The 15,183-nt window shown below is 45.1% G+C and overlaps 1 protein-coding gene across 1 annotated transcript in view; it reads right to left on the minus strand.

Annotated features, from left to right (window-relative positions):
• The window catches only part of TGFB1 (transforming growth factor beta 1), an 87,725-nt gene that overhangs the window by 13,452 nt on the left and 59,090 nt on the right, over positions 1–15,183 (minus strand). Inside the window, exons 3-4 of the mRNA XM_082263711.1 lie at positions 13,926–14,043; positions 289–387 (exon numbers count right to left, since the gene is read on the minus strand). Coding sequence (XP_082119837.1) covers positions 289–387; positions 13,926–14,043 — 217 coding nt within the window. The remainder of the gene's footprint in view (positions 1–288; positions 388–13,925; positions 14,044–15,183) is intronic.

Raw genomic sequence — 15,183 nt, forward strand, 5'->3', positions numbered from 1 at the left:
CGCGGCAATGCATGCGGTTGTGGCAAGATTGTTGGCATAAATGAGGTTCAAACAGGTGGTGAGGAGGTGTTGCATGGTGGTGAGGAGGTGTCGCATGGTGGTGAGGAGGTGTCGCATGGTGGTGAGGAGGTGTCGCATGGTGGTGAGGAGGTGTCGCATCGCTTCCTCATCGCCTATCAGTAGCATCTGGAGCAAGATCAGGAAGCAAATTGGGCTTCAGAGGCTGGAAAGATTTAGATGCACATCTACATCTACTCTTAAAAAGAATATATATGTATGCTGTCTTACCACCAATTTCCATCTTCAAATCTTCCTTGACGTCCGAACAAGAACAAGGCATTTGCAGTCTGAAACTTTGATTCTCATTGTTGGAAGGTGAAGGAATACCTGAAAATACAAACAGTTCTAGATGTGCTAAAGCAGTATCATTCTCATGGCCGCTACACATGAAAACTGTGTTGCCAGTAGACAAAAATTTTAATGCAGACTTTAAAAAGGCTCAGTCACTAATCAGCATCTCTAACACACAGAGCAAATTTCTTTCCTGCAACCATGGGAAATTTGCTAGTTTCCCCCATGAACACAGACAGTGTTGATGCGGGAATTCCTCCTGCCTGGCAATTGTCTTCTCCAAGCAGAGGGGCGGGGGAAGCCAATCCCCGCTGGGAGAAGACAGTGATTATTGCCAGTGGCTATAGCCGCTGCTAGTGATAATCGCAAGCGAATCTGGCAGGCTGGTTATACCCAAATTGATCGATTGTTTAACTTGGTACATTCAGCCTGCCCATTAATGGTTCAGCAGGAACCGGCCGAGATTCAAACCATGCATAGCTGGCCTAAGAATCTGAAATTCAACTCTTGAATCGCATTAACAGCTTAGCCTTGCTTATAGGGATTTTTTGATTTTGATTTTTTATTATATACTTGTATTCTTTCCCAGTCGTGGAAATGTCAAGCTGCAAGGCTATTCTAAAGCCCCGTACACACGCAACGGTTATCGGCCGACCGATCGTCCGACTTTTGTCCAGAGTGGTGTTTTGTTGGTTGGAATGTGCCTAGACTGCACACAAATTTTCTCGCCCAACAAAATTCTACTTCAGAAGTGATGTCATGTGTTGGTTTGATTTCTTTGTGTTCTTTTTTCTCTGAGCATGCCCAGACTTGCTCATCAGATTTTTCCCTGTCGAAATCTGTACTGACTGCACGAAAATCGGCCGTTTTTTGACGGCCGACAAAAATTTTATAGTCTGCACACCAGACTTTTTTCGGCCGAAAAGTCGGAGTCGGTTGTCGGAAGCATCATACTAACAAGCCGAAAATCGGCAGATCGGACGTTGGCCGAAAATTCCCGGCCAATTTTCGGCGCGTGTGTCCTGGGCTTAATTCCTGCCTGATCTCAGGACTGACAACAGAGTGTGGGTCAACAGCTGTCGTTCATCATGATTGATGTGGACCTACATCGTTGGATGACGTGATTGAGGATGGATCTGCATTGGGGGACATTTTTTTATTTTTAATAAACGACTTGCCAAAAACTGTTGTGTGTTTATTTCCACTTGTCATTTTTTTGGAGTGGATGGAGTAGAGGTACAATGTATCTCATTCCCTTGGAGGGAGTGGGGTCTGGGGGCCTCTTTGTTAAGCCCCGTTCACACTGGGGCGACGCTACTTTGCCGGGCGACCTCATAGGTCGCGGCGAGCTGCTCGCGCCGCGACCTCGGAGCGGCCGGCACGGACTTCATATCATTGAAGTCTATGCAGGTCGCTCCGGGTCGCCCCAAAGAAGCTCCGGACCCCTTTTCTAAGTCAGAGCGACTTGTGTCGCTCCTATTAGAACGGGTCCACAGCTTCTCTATGGAAGGCGACCTACGGCGACCTGTCAGGCGACCAGGTCACCCCAGTGTGAACGGGGGCTTAAAGTCACCCCCACACCCCCACAACCACCAGGACAGGGTTGTGGGGAAGAGGCCAAGTAGTGAACAAGCACGTAGCAGTCGTGTGAAACGCGTTTACTGTCCTACCCTGCTGTACCTTCTACCACTTATGGTAATAAAGAACTTTTCTTCATTGGATTCCGTTGGTGGTGTGCTACCATCTTCTTCTGTCATTTGTCTATAGGCCAGGCTGGAACTGGCTAATGCCCCGTGGACACGTTCCGATAATCGTACGATTAAACTCGCTTACGACTTTATCGCACGATAATCTGATCGTTAGTACACAGCTTTCGACAGCTGATCACGGCAGTTGGTCCAACATAATCCGAAGGGACAAACAGGAAAACTTCTGTCGTACGATTGCTTAGCGAATGACAATCGTTTCATCAGTACAGCATGCGTCCGCTAAAATTCGATCAACAAATACCACGCATGATCGGAAACAGGAAAATAATGCAGGGGTCAGCCGTATATGACATCATTTCTGATACGTAGCTACGCAAACAAACTTTTTTAGAGAATCGTACGAACAAAATCTGATGGTAAGTACGCAGAGTTGGTTTTCGATTTTTAGTGCCATGCAACAATTTGCGAAAGATGAGTCGTACGATTATCGGAACGTGTGTACGGGGCATAAGCGACTCCAACATGTGTTTCTGAGGAACAGTGAATGCCCCACCCAGCCGTCATTTGTCTATAGGCCGGCCTGAAAATGGCTAGGGAACTCCAACATGTGTTTCTGAGCTTCCATAATTGAAAGAACTGAAATCCAAAAACGAAAGGGACGGGCTAAGAACAGTCAGGCTGGGGAGGAAAGTGCTGGATGATGCTGCATGTTGTCCAGCCAAGAAATGAGATGGGCTTTATCTGACTTTCTGCAGCTTCTAATGCCCTGTACACACTATCAGATTATCTGAAGACTTTTGTCTGCAGACTTACCAAAACCATATAATATGAGGTCAAACCTAAACACTTTCAATTTGTATGCAATCTGGCAGGCCCTTGCACTACATAGAAAAGGTAAATCTGAAGACAAAAGTCTTCAGATAATCTGATAGTGTGTACAGGGCATAAGGCTGGATACACACTATACAACTTTTGTTGTTACATTTCCTTTAGATTTAAGCCCCGTACACACGCACAGATTGTTGGCCAACCGATCGGCCGTCTTTTGTCCAGTGTTGTTTGTTGGTTGAAATGTGCTCTAGACTTGCACTGGACTTTTGTTGGCCAACAAAAACCAACTTCAGAAGTGATGTCATGCGATGGTTGACTTTCCGTGTGTTTTTTCTTCTCTGAGCATGCCCAGTCTTGCTCATCTGATTTTTGTCTGCCGAAATCTGTACTGACTGAGGAACAATCGGCCGTTCTTTGTTGGCCAAAAAAATTTTATAGCATGCACACCAGATTTTTTTCGGGCGAAAATTTGCAGTTGGTTGTCGGAAGCATCATACTAACAAGCCTACAATCGGCAGATCGGACGTTGGCCGACAATTTACGGCCAACAATCTGTGTGTGTGTACGAGGCTTTACCCTCCACTATGTAGTGCAAGGGCCTGCCTGATTGCATACAAATTGAAAGTGTTTAGGTTTGACCTCATATTATCTGGCTTTGGTAAATCTAAAGGAAAAAATCTAAAGTAAGTTGTATAGTGTGTATCCAGCTTAATGTATGCTGTGAGAAGGTCACTGCCTGCAGCAATATCAGAGCAAACAATTTCAGTAGAGGAGAGGAGTCTGTCTGTACAACTGTGCAAGACTGTAAAGCCCGGTACACACGTACCGATCGTCGGCCGAACGATCGGCCGTCTTATGTCCAGGGCTGTCGTGTCTGTTAAAAAACTGCAAAAGACTGCACACGAATTTTGTCGGCCAACAACAGCCGACTGCAGAAGTGATGTCATGTTCTGGTTTACTTTCCTTGTCTTTTTTATTTTCTAAGCATGCCCAGTCTTGCTAATCTGCTGTCTGTCGGCCGAAATCTGTACTGACTGGCGAACAATCGGCCGTTCTGGTGACGGCCAACAAAAATTTAAATGCCTGCACGACAGATTCTGTTCGGCCGAAAATGCGCTGTCGGCTGTCGGAAGCATCATACTAACAAGCCTACAATCGGCCGAATATTTACGGCCGACAATCACTACGTGTGTACGGGGCTAAAGGAAAGCTGGAGTTCAGCTTGAAGATGGTGATGACAGGGTCTCTTTTTTTTTTTTAACAGTAATCCATTGTAAATTGGCAATACATTACTTTTATACAGCTTCTATACCTTCCCATACACACTACTGCTGAACTGTCACACCTGGCTACCAAAATAGGGTAATTCTGTGCTATAAGGCTCCATTCACACCTGGGCGTTTTCAGCTCCAATAACGCTCAAAAGAAAAGTTTCCAAAAATGCCCACCAAGTAAAACCCCATTCATTTAAATGGCCCCTGTTCACATCTGAGCGTTTTAACGCCTGAAGCAAAACGCCCAACGCTCAAAAAAGTACATGAGCTTCTTTTTGGGCAGATTACAGGCGTTTTCCATTGGTCTCTAGTCAATCTAAAAACGGACAGATTATTGGGTGGGGCTGGGGAAGACCCAGCTGTCATGGTACACGTGGGTACCAATGACAGGCAGAGGAAGATGGAGAGTCCTAAAAGATTTCAGGGACTTAGGCTCTGAGTTGAGGACTAGGACCTCCAAGGTAGTATTTTCCGAAATACTACCTGTACCTCGAGCCACACCAGAGAGGCAGCGGGAGATTAGGGAAGTTAACAAGTGGCTGAGGAGCTGGTGTAGTAAGGAGGGTTTCGGGTTCCTGGAGAACTGGGCCGTCTTCTCAGTCGGGCCACCGGCTCTTTGGTAGGGACGGATTGCACCTAAATGGGGAGGGTGCAGCCGTACTGGGTGAGAGGATGGCCACAAAGTTAGAGGGGCTTTTAAACTAGGGAATGGGGGGGAGGGTACAGATGTAGAATTAGCCAGTGGAAAGCAAGATTCAGAGGGCAGAAATGGGGGCATTAGCGGTAGGGTGTTCGGAGCTCCTATACCCAGGGTGGGTATGGGGAAAAATCACAAGAGCAGCCTAAAAACATAAAATGAGGATATTTGTAACCGGTCAAAATTACGGGGCTTGTATACCAATGCCAGAAGCCTGGCCAACAAGATGGGAGAGCTGGAGCTGCTGATGTTTGAGGAGGACTTAGATTTTGTGGGGATAACTGAGACTTGGTTTGACAGCTCTCATGACTGGATGGCGACCATTCAGGGGTATTCCCTTTATCACAGAGATAGAGAAGGTAAAAAAGGGGGAGGGGTATGTTTGTATATTAAGAACAGTATACAGGTAAATATGAGGGATGATATTAATAATGGAGCTAAGGACGAGGCAGAATCCCTATGGGTAGAGCTTCAAAGGGAAGGCACGGTGGGGAAGGTAATATTGGGCGTATGCTATAGGCCCCCCCATCAGAGGTAGGAGGGGGAGGTGGACCTCATTTTACAGATAGGATTGGCAGCCAGGATGGGAAATGTCATTATAATGGGGGACTTTAATTATCCTGATACAGACTGGGCAGAAGGAACCGCACACTCAGCCAAGGCTCGGCAGTTCCTAAATGTTTTGCAGGACAATTTCATGGGTCAGATGGTGAACGCACCGACAAGAAACAATGCGGTACTGGACCTACTGATTACCAACAATACAGACCTGCTCACGGACATAGAGATACGGGCCAACTTAGGAAACAGTGACTGTGACGTGAGACACTTTGGTTGGGGGGCTTGTGGAACCCCAATTGCTTTAGGGAGGTTGGGAGACTCCTTGTCCAGCATCCCCAGTCCCTCTTGTGTGTAAATCACCCTGTGTCTATAAGGGGCACAGGGTGACCAAAAACCCCAGTCAGGCCAGCTCTGCACTAATCAGACTCTTGCTAGTGGGGGTGGGGGTTTGTTGTTGTTGAATACCTGCATTCCATTGTTATATTGTTATTATGGGATGGGTATGTTGAGTGGATTGACTAAGGGGGAGGGGTTGTCCCTGAAGTGTTCATCTCCATGTGCTTTGTGTTTGATTAAACAGTTTGATTCTGGATGACTCCAAAGCTTGTACTGTCTAGTTCTTGGGGTAACTATAGCCAGATTCACGGATCCCGTGTTCCAGAGCTTTAGGAAGCAGGTTACTGGCGGAGATACCCAGTCGGTGGTGTCCGGATTCCGTCACAGTGACCATAGGTCAATAAGTTTCAGTATTAATTACAGTAATAGGAAGCACAAGGGTAATATTAAGACGCTGAGTTTCAAAAGAGCCAATTTCCCAAAACTGCGCTCGCTGCTAGAAAATATCTATTGGGATAGAACCCTGGGAACAAAGAACACGGAGGAAAAATGGGAGTGCTTCAAGAGCATACTTAACAAGGGGATTGGCCAGTGCATTCCAAAGGGAAATAAATTTAAAAGAGCAAAGCTAAACCCTGGGTGGCTAAACTCCAACATAAAAATGCATATTAGTGCTAAAGAAAAGGCCTTCAAAAAATACAAGACTGAGGGGTCATTGGCAGCATTTAAGCATTACAAAGAGTGTAATAAGAAATGTAAAGATGAAATCAGGGTGGCTAAGATAGAACACGAGAGACATATAGCGGAGGAGAGTAAAAAGAACCCCAAGAAGTTCTTTAAGTATATAAACAGTAAGAAAGCGAGGCCAGAACACATTGGCCCCATAAAAGATGACAAAGGAAATATGGCCACTGAGGACAGAGAAAAGGCGGAAGTGTTAAATAATTTCTTCTCTTCAGTCTTCACAAAAGAATCGGGGGGGGCTACACGAACCTAGCTGGTAAGGCCGAACTAAACAACACACCTCAGGAAATACCGCCATGGATAACAGAAGATAGACTTAAAACTAAACTAGAGAAACTTAACATAAATAAATCACCAGGACCGGATGGCTTGTACCCGAGGGTTCTTAAAGAGCTCAGCCAGGTGATTGCCAGACCATTATTCTTGATCTTTAAGGATAGTTTACAGACGGGTATGGTGCCAGCTGATTGGAAAAAAGCCAACGTGGTACCAATATTTAAAAAGGGGCCGAGATGTATCCCGGGTAACTATAGGCCGGTCAGCCTAACATCTGTAGTCTGCAAGATTTTGGAGGGGATGTTAAGGGACCACATACAAAACTTTAGTAATGAAAACTGTATTATTAGTAGTAATCAGCATGGATTCATGAAAAATCGTTCTTGCCAAACCAATCTATTAACCTTCTACGATGAAGTGAGCTGCCACCTAGATAAAGGGAAGCCTGTGGATGTGGTGTATCTGGACTTTGCAAAGGCCTTTGACACCGTTCCCCACAAACGCTTACTGTACAAACTAAGGAAGGTAGGTATGGACCATAAGGTGAGTACCTGGATAGAGAACTGGCTCCAGGGGAGAGTCCAGAGGGTGATGATTAATGGGGAGTACTCGGATTGGGCGGGTGTGGAAAGTGGGGTCCCCCAGGGTTCTGTCCTGGGACCAATCCTGTTTAATTTATTCATAAATGATCTAGAGGAGGGGATATCGAGTACAATCTCAGTATTTGCGGATGATACTAAACTAAGCATGCCAATATCTTCTATGCAGGATGTGGAAACCTTACAAGCGGACCTGAACAAAATAACGGGGTGGGCAACTACATGGCAGATGAGCTTTAATGTTGAAAAATGTAAAGTAATGCACTTGGGTGCCAGAAACCAGAAAGCAAGCTACTCACTAGGGGGGGAACCTCTGGGTGAGTCTAGGATGGAAAAGGACTTGGGGGTACTGGTAGACAACAGGCTTAGCAGTGGCATGCAATGCCAAGCCGCTGCAAGCAAAGCCAACAGAATACTGGGATGTATAAAAAAGGGGATTCACTCCAGAAATAAAGAGATTATTCTTCCACTCTACAAGACTCTGGTCCGGCCACATCTGGAGTATGCTGTCCAGTTCTGGGCACCGGTCCTCAGGAAGGATGTGCTGGAACTAGAGAGAGTCCAGAGAAGGGCAACAAAAATAATTAGGGGAATGGAGGACATCAGCTATGAGGAAAGACTACAAGCACTGAACCTATTCTCTCTGGAGAAGAGACGATTGAGGGGGGATATGATATCAATGTACAAATACTGTACTGGCGACCCTAGCATAAGGAACAAACTATTCAGAGAGAGGAGATACAATAAGACACATGGCCATTCACTAAAACTAGAGGAAAGGCGGTTTAACCTTAAAATGCGTAAGGGGTTCTTCACTGTAAGAGCGGTAAGGATGTGGAATTCTCTTCCACAAGCAGTCGTATCAGCTGGGAGCATTGATAGTTTCAAAAAACTATTAGATGGGCACCTTGGAGACCACAACATACAGGGGTATACAATGTACGGTTAAAAGCAAACACACACACATCATAGGTTGAACTGGATCAACTGATGTCTTTTTTCAACCTCACTAACTATGTAACTATGTAACGCCTGCACAAAAAACGCCTGTAAAACGCCTGCAAAAACGCCTGAAAAAACGCCTGAAACAAAAACGCCCAGGTGTGAATGGAGCCTTACTCTTTTCATAATAAACTAAGAAAAAAAAGTAAAGAACCTGTACTAAATAAATGAAAAACAGGATAAATATGATAAACAGTAGCAGCTCACACAGGTCAATAGATAAAACCCTATAGTACAATGAGTCCTGCGCTGTCTAAACTGGGGTGATAGGGGATAAAATGGAGACCCCAGATGCTGCTAGTACCGGAACTGGTGACCATACAGTGTGAGATATATAAACGGTGGGGGGTACTGCGCTTCTGGGTAAGTGAATAATATTGAATAATAAATAAATAAAATGAACTAAAACTGGTGTATGTGACTAACACAGTGTATACACATGGGAACTAAACCATATACATAAAATTCATAATCATAATGAACAAGGGTAAACAAACAATAACCTAAAAATCACTTAATGTGTTCATCATTCTTTAGTGATAAATAAAGTGCTCAGGTGCATATATAAGTGTCCTCTGTGCTTCACAGAAAAATAAATCGCGGTCTGGGTGTAAATAAAGTCCAAAAACTAAAAAAAATTGTGCAAGTAAATAAATATAAGTCCACAGGTGCTATTCCTTCACCAACCACCGTGCTATATAAAAAATGGGGTGCTTCTCCTTCCCCTCAGGGTGTCCAAGCCTCTCACCTTAAAGACTAAGGGTAAAAGCCTTAATAGTCATCCAGGGGGCTCCTCTCCAGTTTTATGCCGTACTCCACTAGTGTCAGATATCTGGGCTACTGCAGATGATAAGACTCCCTCTCCCTCTCCAGATTCTCCACAGTTCCAATGGCTCTCAAAACAGAATGCTCAAAATAGTGCAGTATGTCTGGATAATGGGTTCTTTATTAAAATTAGCTTTAAACATACTCACATTTGTTGAGTATAAACAGCGCAAAAACAAAGGATAGCGTCGGAGTGGGATCGCAGTCCTCACTTCCGCGATGTGCGTCACTTCCGGTCCGAACGTCCCTACGCGTTACGCCACTTCCGCGTCACGTGGCTTCTTCAAGAATACTCAACAAATGTGAGTATTTTTAAAGCTAATTTTAATAAAGAACCCATTATCCAGACATACTGCACTATTTTGAGCATTCTGTTTTGAGAGCCATTGGAACTGTGGAGAATCTGGAGAGGGAGAGGGAGTCTTATCATCTGCAGTAGCCCAGATATCTGACACTAGTGGAGTACGGCATAAAACTGGAGAGGAGCCCCCTGGATGACTATTAAGGCTTTTACCCTTAGTCTTTAAGGTGAGAGGCTTGGACACCCTGAGGGGAAGGAGAAGCACCCCATTTTTTATATAGCACGGTGGTTGGTGAAGGAATAGCACCTGTGGACTTATATTTATTTACTTGCACAATTTTTTTTAGTTTTTGGACTTTATTTACACCCAGACCGCGATTTATTTTTCTGTGAAGCACAGAGGACACTTATATATGCACCTGAGCACTTTATTTATCACTAAAGAATGATGAACACATTAAGTGATTTTTAGGTTATTGTTTGTTTACCCTTGTTCATTATGATTATGAATTTTATGTATATGGTTTAGTTCCCATGTGTATACACTGTGTTAGTCACATACACCAGTTTTAGTTCATTTTATTTATTTATTATTCAATATTATTCACTTACCCAGAAGCGCAGTACCCCCCACCGTTTAAATAGATAAAACCCTGTATAATCTTAAATCCACCGATCCCCATGCGCCCGCGCCGGATAGGGCCGAACGTATCAAAGATTTTCTACTCGAATATTCCCCCTCGCCCCTATCGCCTGAAATTTTGAAGGATTTAGACACCCCCATTTCCCTGACCGAAATCCAGATGCCTCTTAAACAACTTAAGCCTGGGAAATCCCCGGGCCCTGATGGCTTGACCGTGGGCTACTATAAAACCTTTGTAGATACCATAATGTCTCCTATGCTGAACGCTTTTAACTCCTTTCCTGACGTACCTGCCTTGACTCCTGATTACCTTGAAGCCCACATTACAGTTATCCCTAAGCCTGGTAAGGATCCCTCTCTAGTCCCTAATTACAGACCAATCTCCCTCCTCAACGTCGACATCAAATTATATGCCAAGGTGCTGGCAAACAGGCTACTGCCCCATATCCCGGCTGTTATCTCATTAGATCAGGTGGGTTTTGTCCCTGGCCGCGAGGCCAGGGACAACACCCTTAAGGCCCTCAATATCCACCATTGGCTCACCTCTTCCCGCACGCCCGGGTTCTTTCTTTCACTTGATGCGGAGAAGGCATTTGACAAAGTTGCCTGGGACTACATGACTGCAGCATTGGAGTCGCTAGGCATCTCTGGTCGCATGTTGCACTTCATTTCAGCCCTCTATTCGTCACCCTCAGCGAGGGTGCGGGTGAATGGGGGTCTGTCGGATGCCTTCTCCGTATCGAACGGAACCCGACAGGGCTGTCCCCTCTCTCCCTTGATTTATATCATTACTCTTGAACCCCTTCTTCGTCGTCTTAACTCCAATCCTGACGTTAATGGTGTGACCGTTGCCCACAAAACGTACAAATTAGCGGCTTACGCCGATGACGTTCTGCTTTTTCTGACCAATCCGGTCATTTCCATCCCTAACCTTCTCCGCGATCTCGACGCTTTTCAAATTATATCCAACCTGAAAATTAATTACGCCAAGTCCGAAGCCCTTAACATTACCCTCCCGGCGCACACTGTGAAGTTCTGCCAAGATAACTTTCCCTTTCGCTGGGAACCCTCCGCGATCACCTACCTGGGCATACAAATCCCATCAAGCCTCACGGAACTATACGCGCGTAATTATCTTCCGCTGCTACAGTCCGTCAAGTCCGACCTCTCTAAATGGGAGTCGGGCCCCTTTTCATGGTTTGGTAGGCTGGCGGTGATAAAAATGAACGTCCTCCCTAGGTTACTTTATGTGCTGCAGGCTGTCCCACTCAGACTACCTCCGGCGTTTTTTAACTCCTATCGAAGTACTTGCACCGCCTTCATCTGGCGCTCCCAACGTCCCCGAGTGTCTTGGGACGTTCTTACTGCCCCGAAAGAAGCTGGTGGTCTGGGCTTGCCACACCTGCAGAGGTACTATTGGTCTTGTCATCTGTCGAGGGTCGTAGATTGGCACAAGCACCGCCTCCTCAAGGACTGGGTGGCTTTGGAGGAATCCTTCTCATCCTTCCCCATCCACCACCTCCCTTGGATTTCGCCCTCTTCGTTTCCGGCTGCTTGCTACAAACATCCCTTAATTAACCCCACGATCACCGTTTTTCGGAGTCTATGCACGAAACTAAATCTAGCCTCCACACCAGGTCCTCTGACCCCCCTGGCCCAGAACCCGGATTTCCCGGCTGGCCTCGCTTACCCTCCCTCAGCGGGATGTCAGACGAGCACACCCCGAAGGGCTGAGCAATGTTTTCACAAGGGCTCTTTACTTTCCTATACGGAGTTCACTCGGAGATACCCGGACCTTCAACTTCGGTTTTTCAACTATTTACAATTGAGAGACTTCCTGCTCCGTACCCCGGACGTCTCTTGTTGGTACAGGGACCTTACCCCCTTTGAAACCCTTTGCAAAAACTCCGGCCCCCAACGACATCTCGTCTCCTTTCTTTATTCCCTTCTTTCGCTGAAACGACCCACCAGGATCGATACCCTGCGTAGCCAATGGGAGGGAGATTTGTCCATTACAATGTCGGATGACGATTGGGATCGCGTGTACGCCCACATTCACAAGGGTTCCAGAAATGTTTTGACACAAGAGAATGGCTTTAAAATCTTTGCACGCTGGTATAGGACACCCGAGGTGCTACATAAAATCTCCGCCGAAACCTCCCCTTTATGCTGGCGATGTCGCCAACATACTGGATCCCTTCTGCATATTTGGTGGGACTGCCCACTGATCCAACCTTTTTGGAAGAATATACATGCCCTTATCGTCCGCATCACGACATTCACGCCGGATTTTACTCCGGCTCAATACCTCCTTCACCACACCTCCCTCTCCCAACGGATCTATAGAAAATCCTTGATGTTCCATCTGATCTCTGCTGCCAAAATGTGTATCCCCTGCCGTTGGCTTTCCCCGTCCCCTCCTACTGTATCAGATTGGCTGCGGCGGGTGGACAAGGTTTCCCGCATGGAAGACCTCACCCTTCAGGCTCTCGATACCCCGTCCAAGTTTTACGACGCCTGGGCCCCATGGCTAGACTTTTCCTTCTCGGATGAATACCATCGTCTGCTGACCGATTAGGTATGGCTTCTGGTAGCAGCTCGTCTCCTTTCCCCGGCTCGTACCCGGGGGAGTGCACCCACGTCCTTCCTTCTTTGCTGGCCTACCACCCCCCCCCCTTTCCCTCCCCCCCCCTTTTTTTTTTTTTTTCTTCTCTATCCCCCCCCCTTTTTTCTTCACTTCCCCCCTTCTCTTTGTCTCTCTTGTTTCCCCTCCACTTTTGCCTCTCTTTCCTCCACATCTGCTGTTTCCAGATGTTCCCCGCGTTTGTCTTAGGTAGTTCGTCCCAACCCCCCCTCCTATTCTCCACTGCTCCCACGTTCCCTCATTCACCGGGGAGTCGATTGCTAACACTACCAGATGGTCATCCCATGGACTCGGACACAGTTAGATCCCCTTGGGGGTGTTCGTCCCTGGGACGACTCATCTTCACATAATACTTTGAAGCCCCCCCCACTGCACCCTTCCCTTATCTTCAGGTAGTTGAGATAGGGAATTCCCCCCCCCCCCCCTCCTAGTTACGTTCCCCCTTTTTTTTTTTTTTTTTCTCTTCTTCTTTTTCCCCCCCTCTCCTCTACGCCTCACTAACAAGTGCTCCTTCCCTACGTGGAAGCCTTCGTAGATTTACCTCCCACTCATCTTGTCCGTTCAAGCTTGGGCATGTGCCCGTGATACATCCGCACTCTTATGTAATGTACATATGACAGCCTTACTGTTTCAAGTTAAGCTCTACTTGCTTGTTTTAATGACATAGGAATTTGAGTTCATTATACGATGCTCTCTGTTGTATGCAGTTGTCTCATTTTGTATCACCTGGCCTTGTTATTTCGCTACCTGATGATACTGTTCTGTTTATATTTCTCTCAATAAAAAGTTTATACAAAAAAAAAAATAGATAAAACCCTATAACAAAAATAAAGTAAAGTGCAGCGCTCACAAAAAATTGATCAAATATTGTGAATAGAATCGTATATAGACAATAAATTCATATATAAAAATTGGAATCATATATGAAAAAAATTAGAATCAAATAAGGAAAAAATAATAAATAGAATATGAAAAGATTGTGAAAAGTAATCCAAATAGTCCCACAAAAATACAAAAAAATAACAATAATAAAATGATGAAAAACCCATTTGCATGTGATAATACAGTGAAAAGATCCAATGTATGTAATATAAAAAATATGAAGTGATCAATGGAAGACATAACACGTTACCTGGGTCAGACAGCCATCGCTTTATGGACTCTGTCACATCAAATGAAATCCATTCCTCTTCATTATTTATCCACACATACCTGCTATCAAGAAATCGAGAGGAGACGTTGCTGTCAACCTGAAAGAGAATAGAGAGCCTCATTTTTAGTTTGGATGTAAGGAAAAAAAAATTACAGTATATTAAAGTATAGGAAAGCCTAATACAAGAAATTTTGTAATTGAATGTACCTTCAGAATATTCTTTTTTATGTTATGTGCATGGACTCTAAATAATGTGTACGGGCTTTTTCACAATCGTGCACAGATTGGCAGTTTTCCTCACTAGAAATTTTTTCAAGACCTCTGAAATTAACCCTGGCATGCTGTCACTCAACTTCTGGGCCACATCCTGACTGATGGCAGTCCGTTCTTGCATAATTAATTCTTGGAGTTGGTCAGCATTTGTGGGGTTTTATTTGTTCACTCACCTCTTGAGGATTGACCACAAGTTCTCAATGGGATTAAGGTCTTGGGAGTTTCCTGGCCATGGACCCAACATTTCCATGTTCCCCAAGCCACTTAGTTATCACTTTTGCTTTATGGCAAGGTGCTCCATCATGCTGAAAAAGGCATTGTTCATCACCAAACTGTTCTTGGATGGTTGGTTACTCTCACAGGATGTTTTTGTACAATTTTTTATTCATGGCTGTGTTCTTAGACAAAATTGTGAGTAATTTAAAAAAGAATAGCGCACACATGCAAAAGAAATTACTACCAAATTTGAAGACAATCCATAAATAAAAATGGGGATTTGGTCCCACCATATGGCCATATAGTGCTCAAGCCCACCACTACGTCAAAGTACCCCATTATCAGTGGGTCCTACACTATCCATGAAAAAGAGATGAATCCAGCCTTTCTAACCCTTGGAGATAATACTCCTTGCTGGGAAAGATGTGCAAATACACTACAGGGGACTCCTCCTATATCCACTTGATAGTGGACACTAATAGAGTACGGGTGTGTGTGGGGGGTGGGATGGGTTGCTAAACCTCGGTAGTCTGGTCAGACCGCATACATAATAAACAAGCAAAAAATTTGGGGGAGCATACCCATGTATTTCTAAAGCTGGTGCAGCTATGAACCAAAAGACATGTATATTAAAAAAGAATAGCGCACACATGCAAAAGAAATTACTACCAAATTTGAAGACAATCCATAAATAAAAATGGAGATTTGGTCCCACCATATGGCCATATAGTGCTCAAGCCCACCACTA

Source organism: Pelophylax lessonae, assembly GCF_965119305.1.
Source record: "Pelophylax lessonae genome assembly, chromosome: 7".
In the NCBI taxonomy this organism is placed as follows: Eukaryota; Metazoa; Chordata; class Amphibia; order Anura; family Ranidae; genus Pelophylax; species Pelophylax lessonae.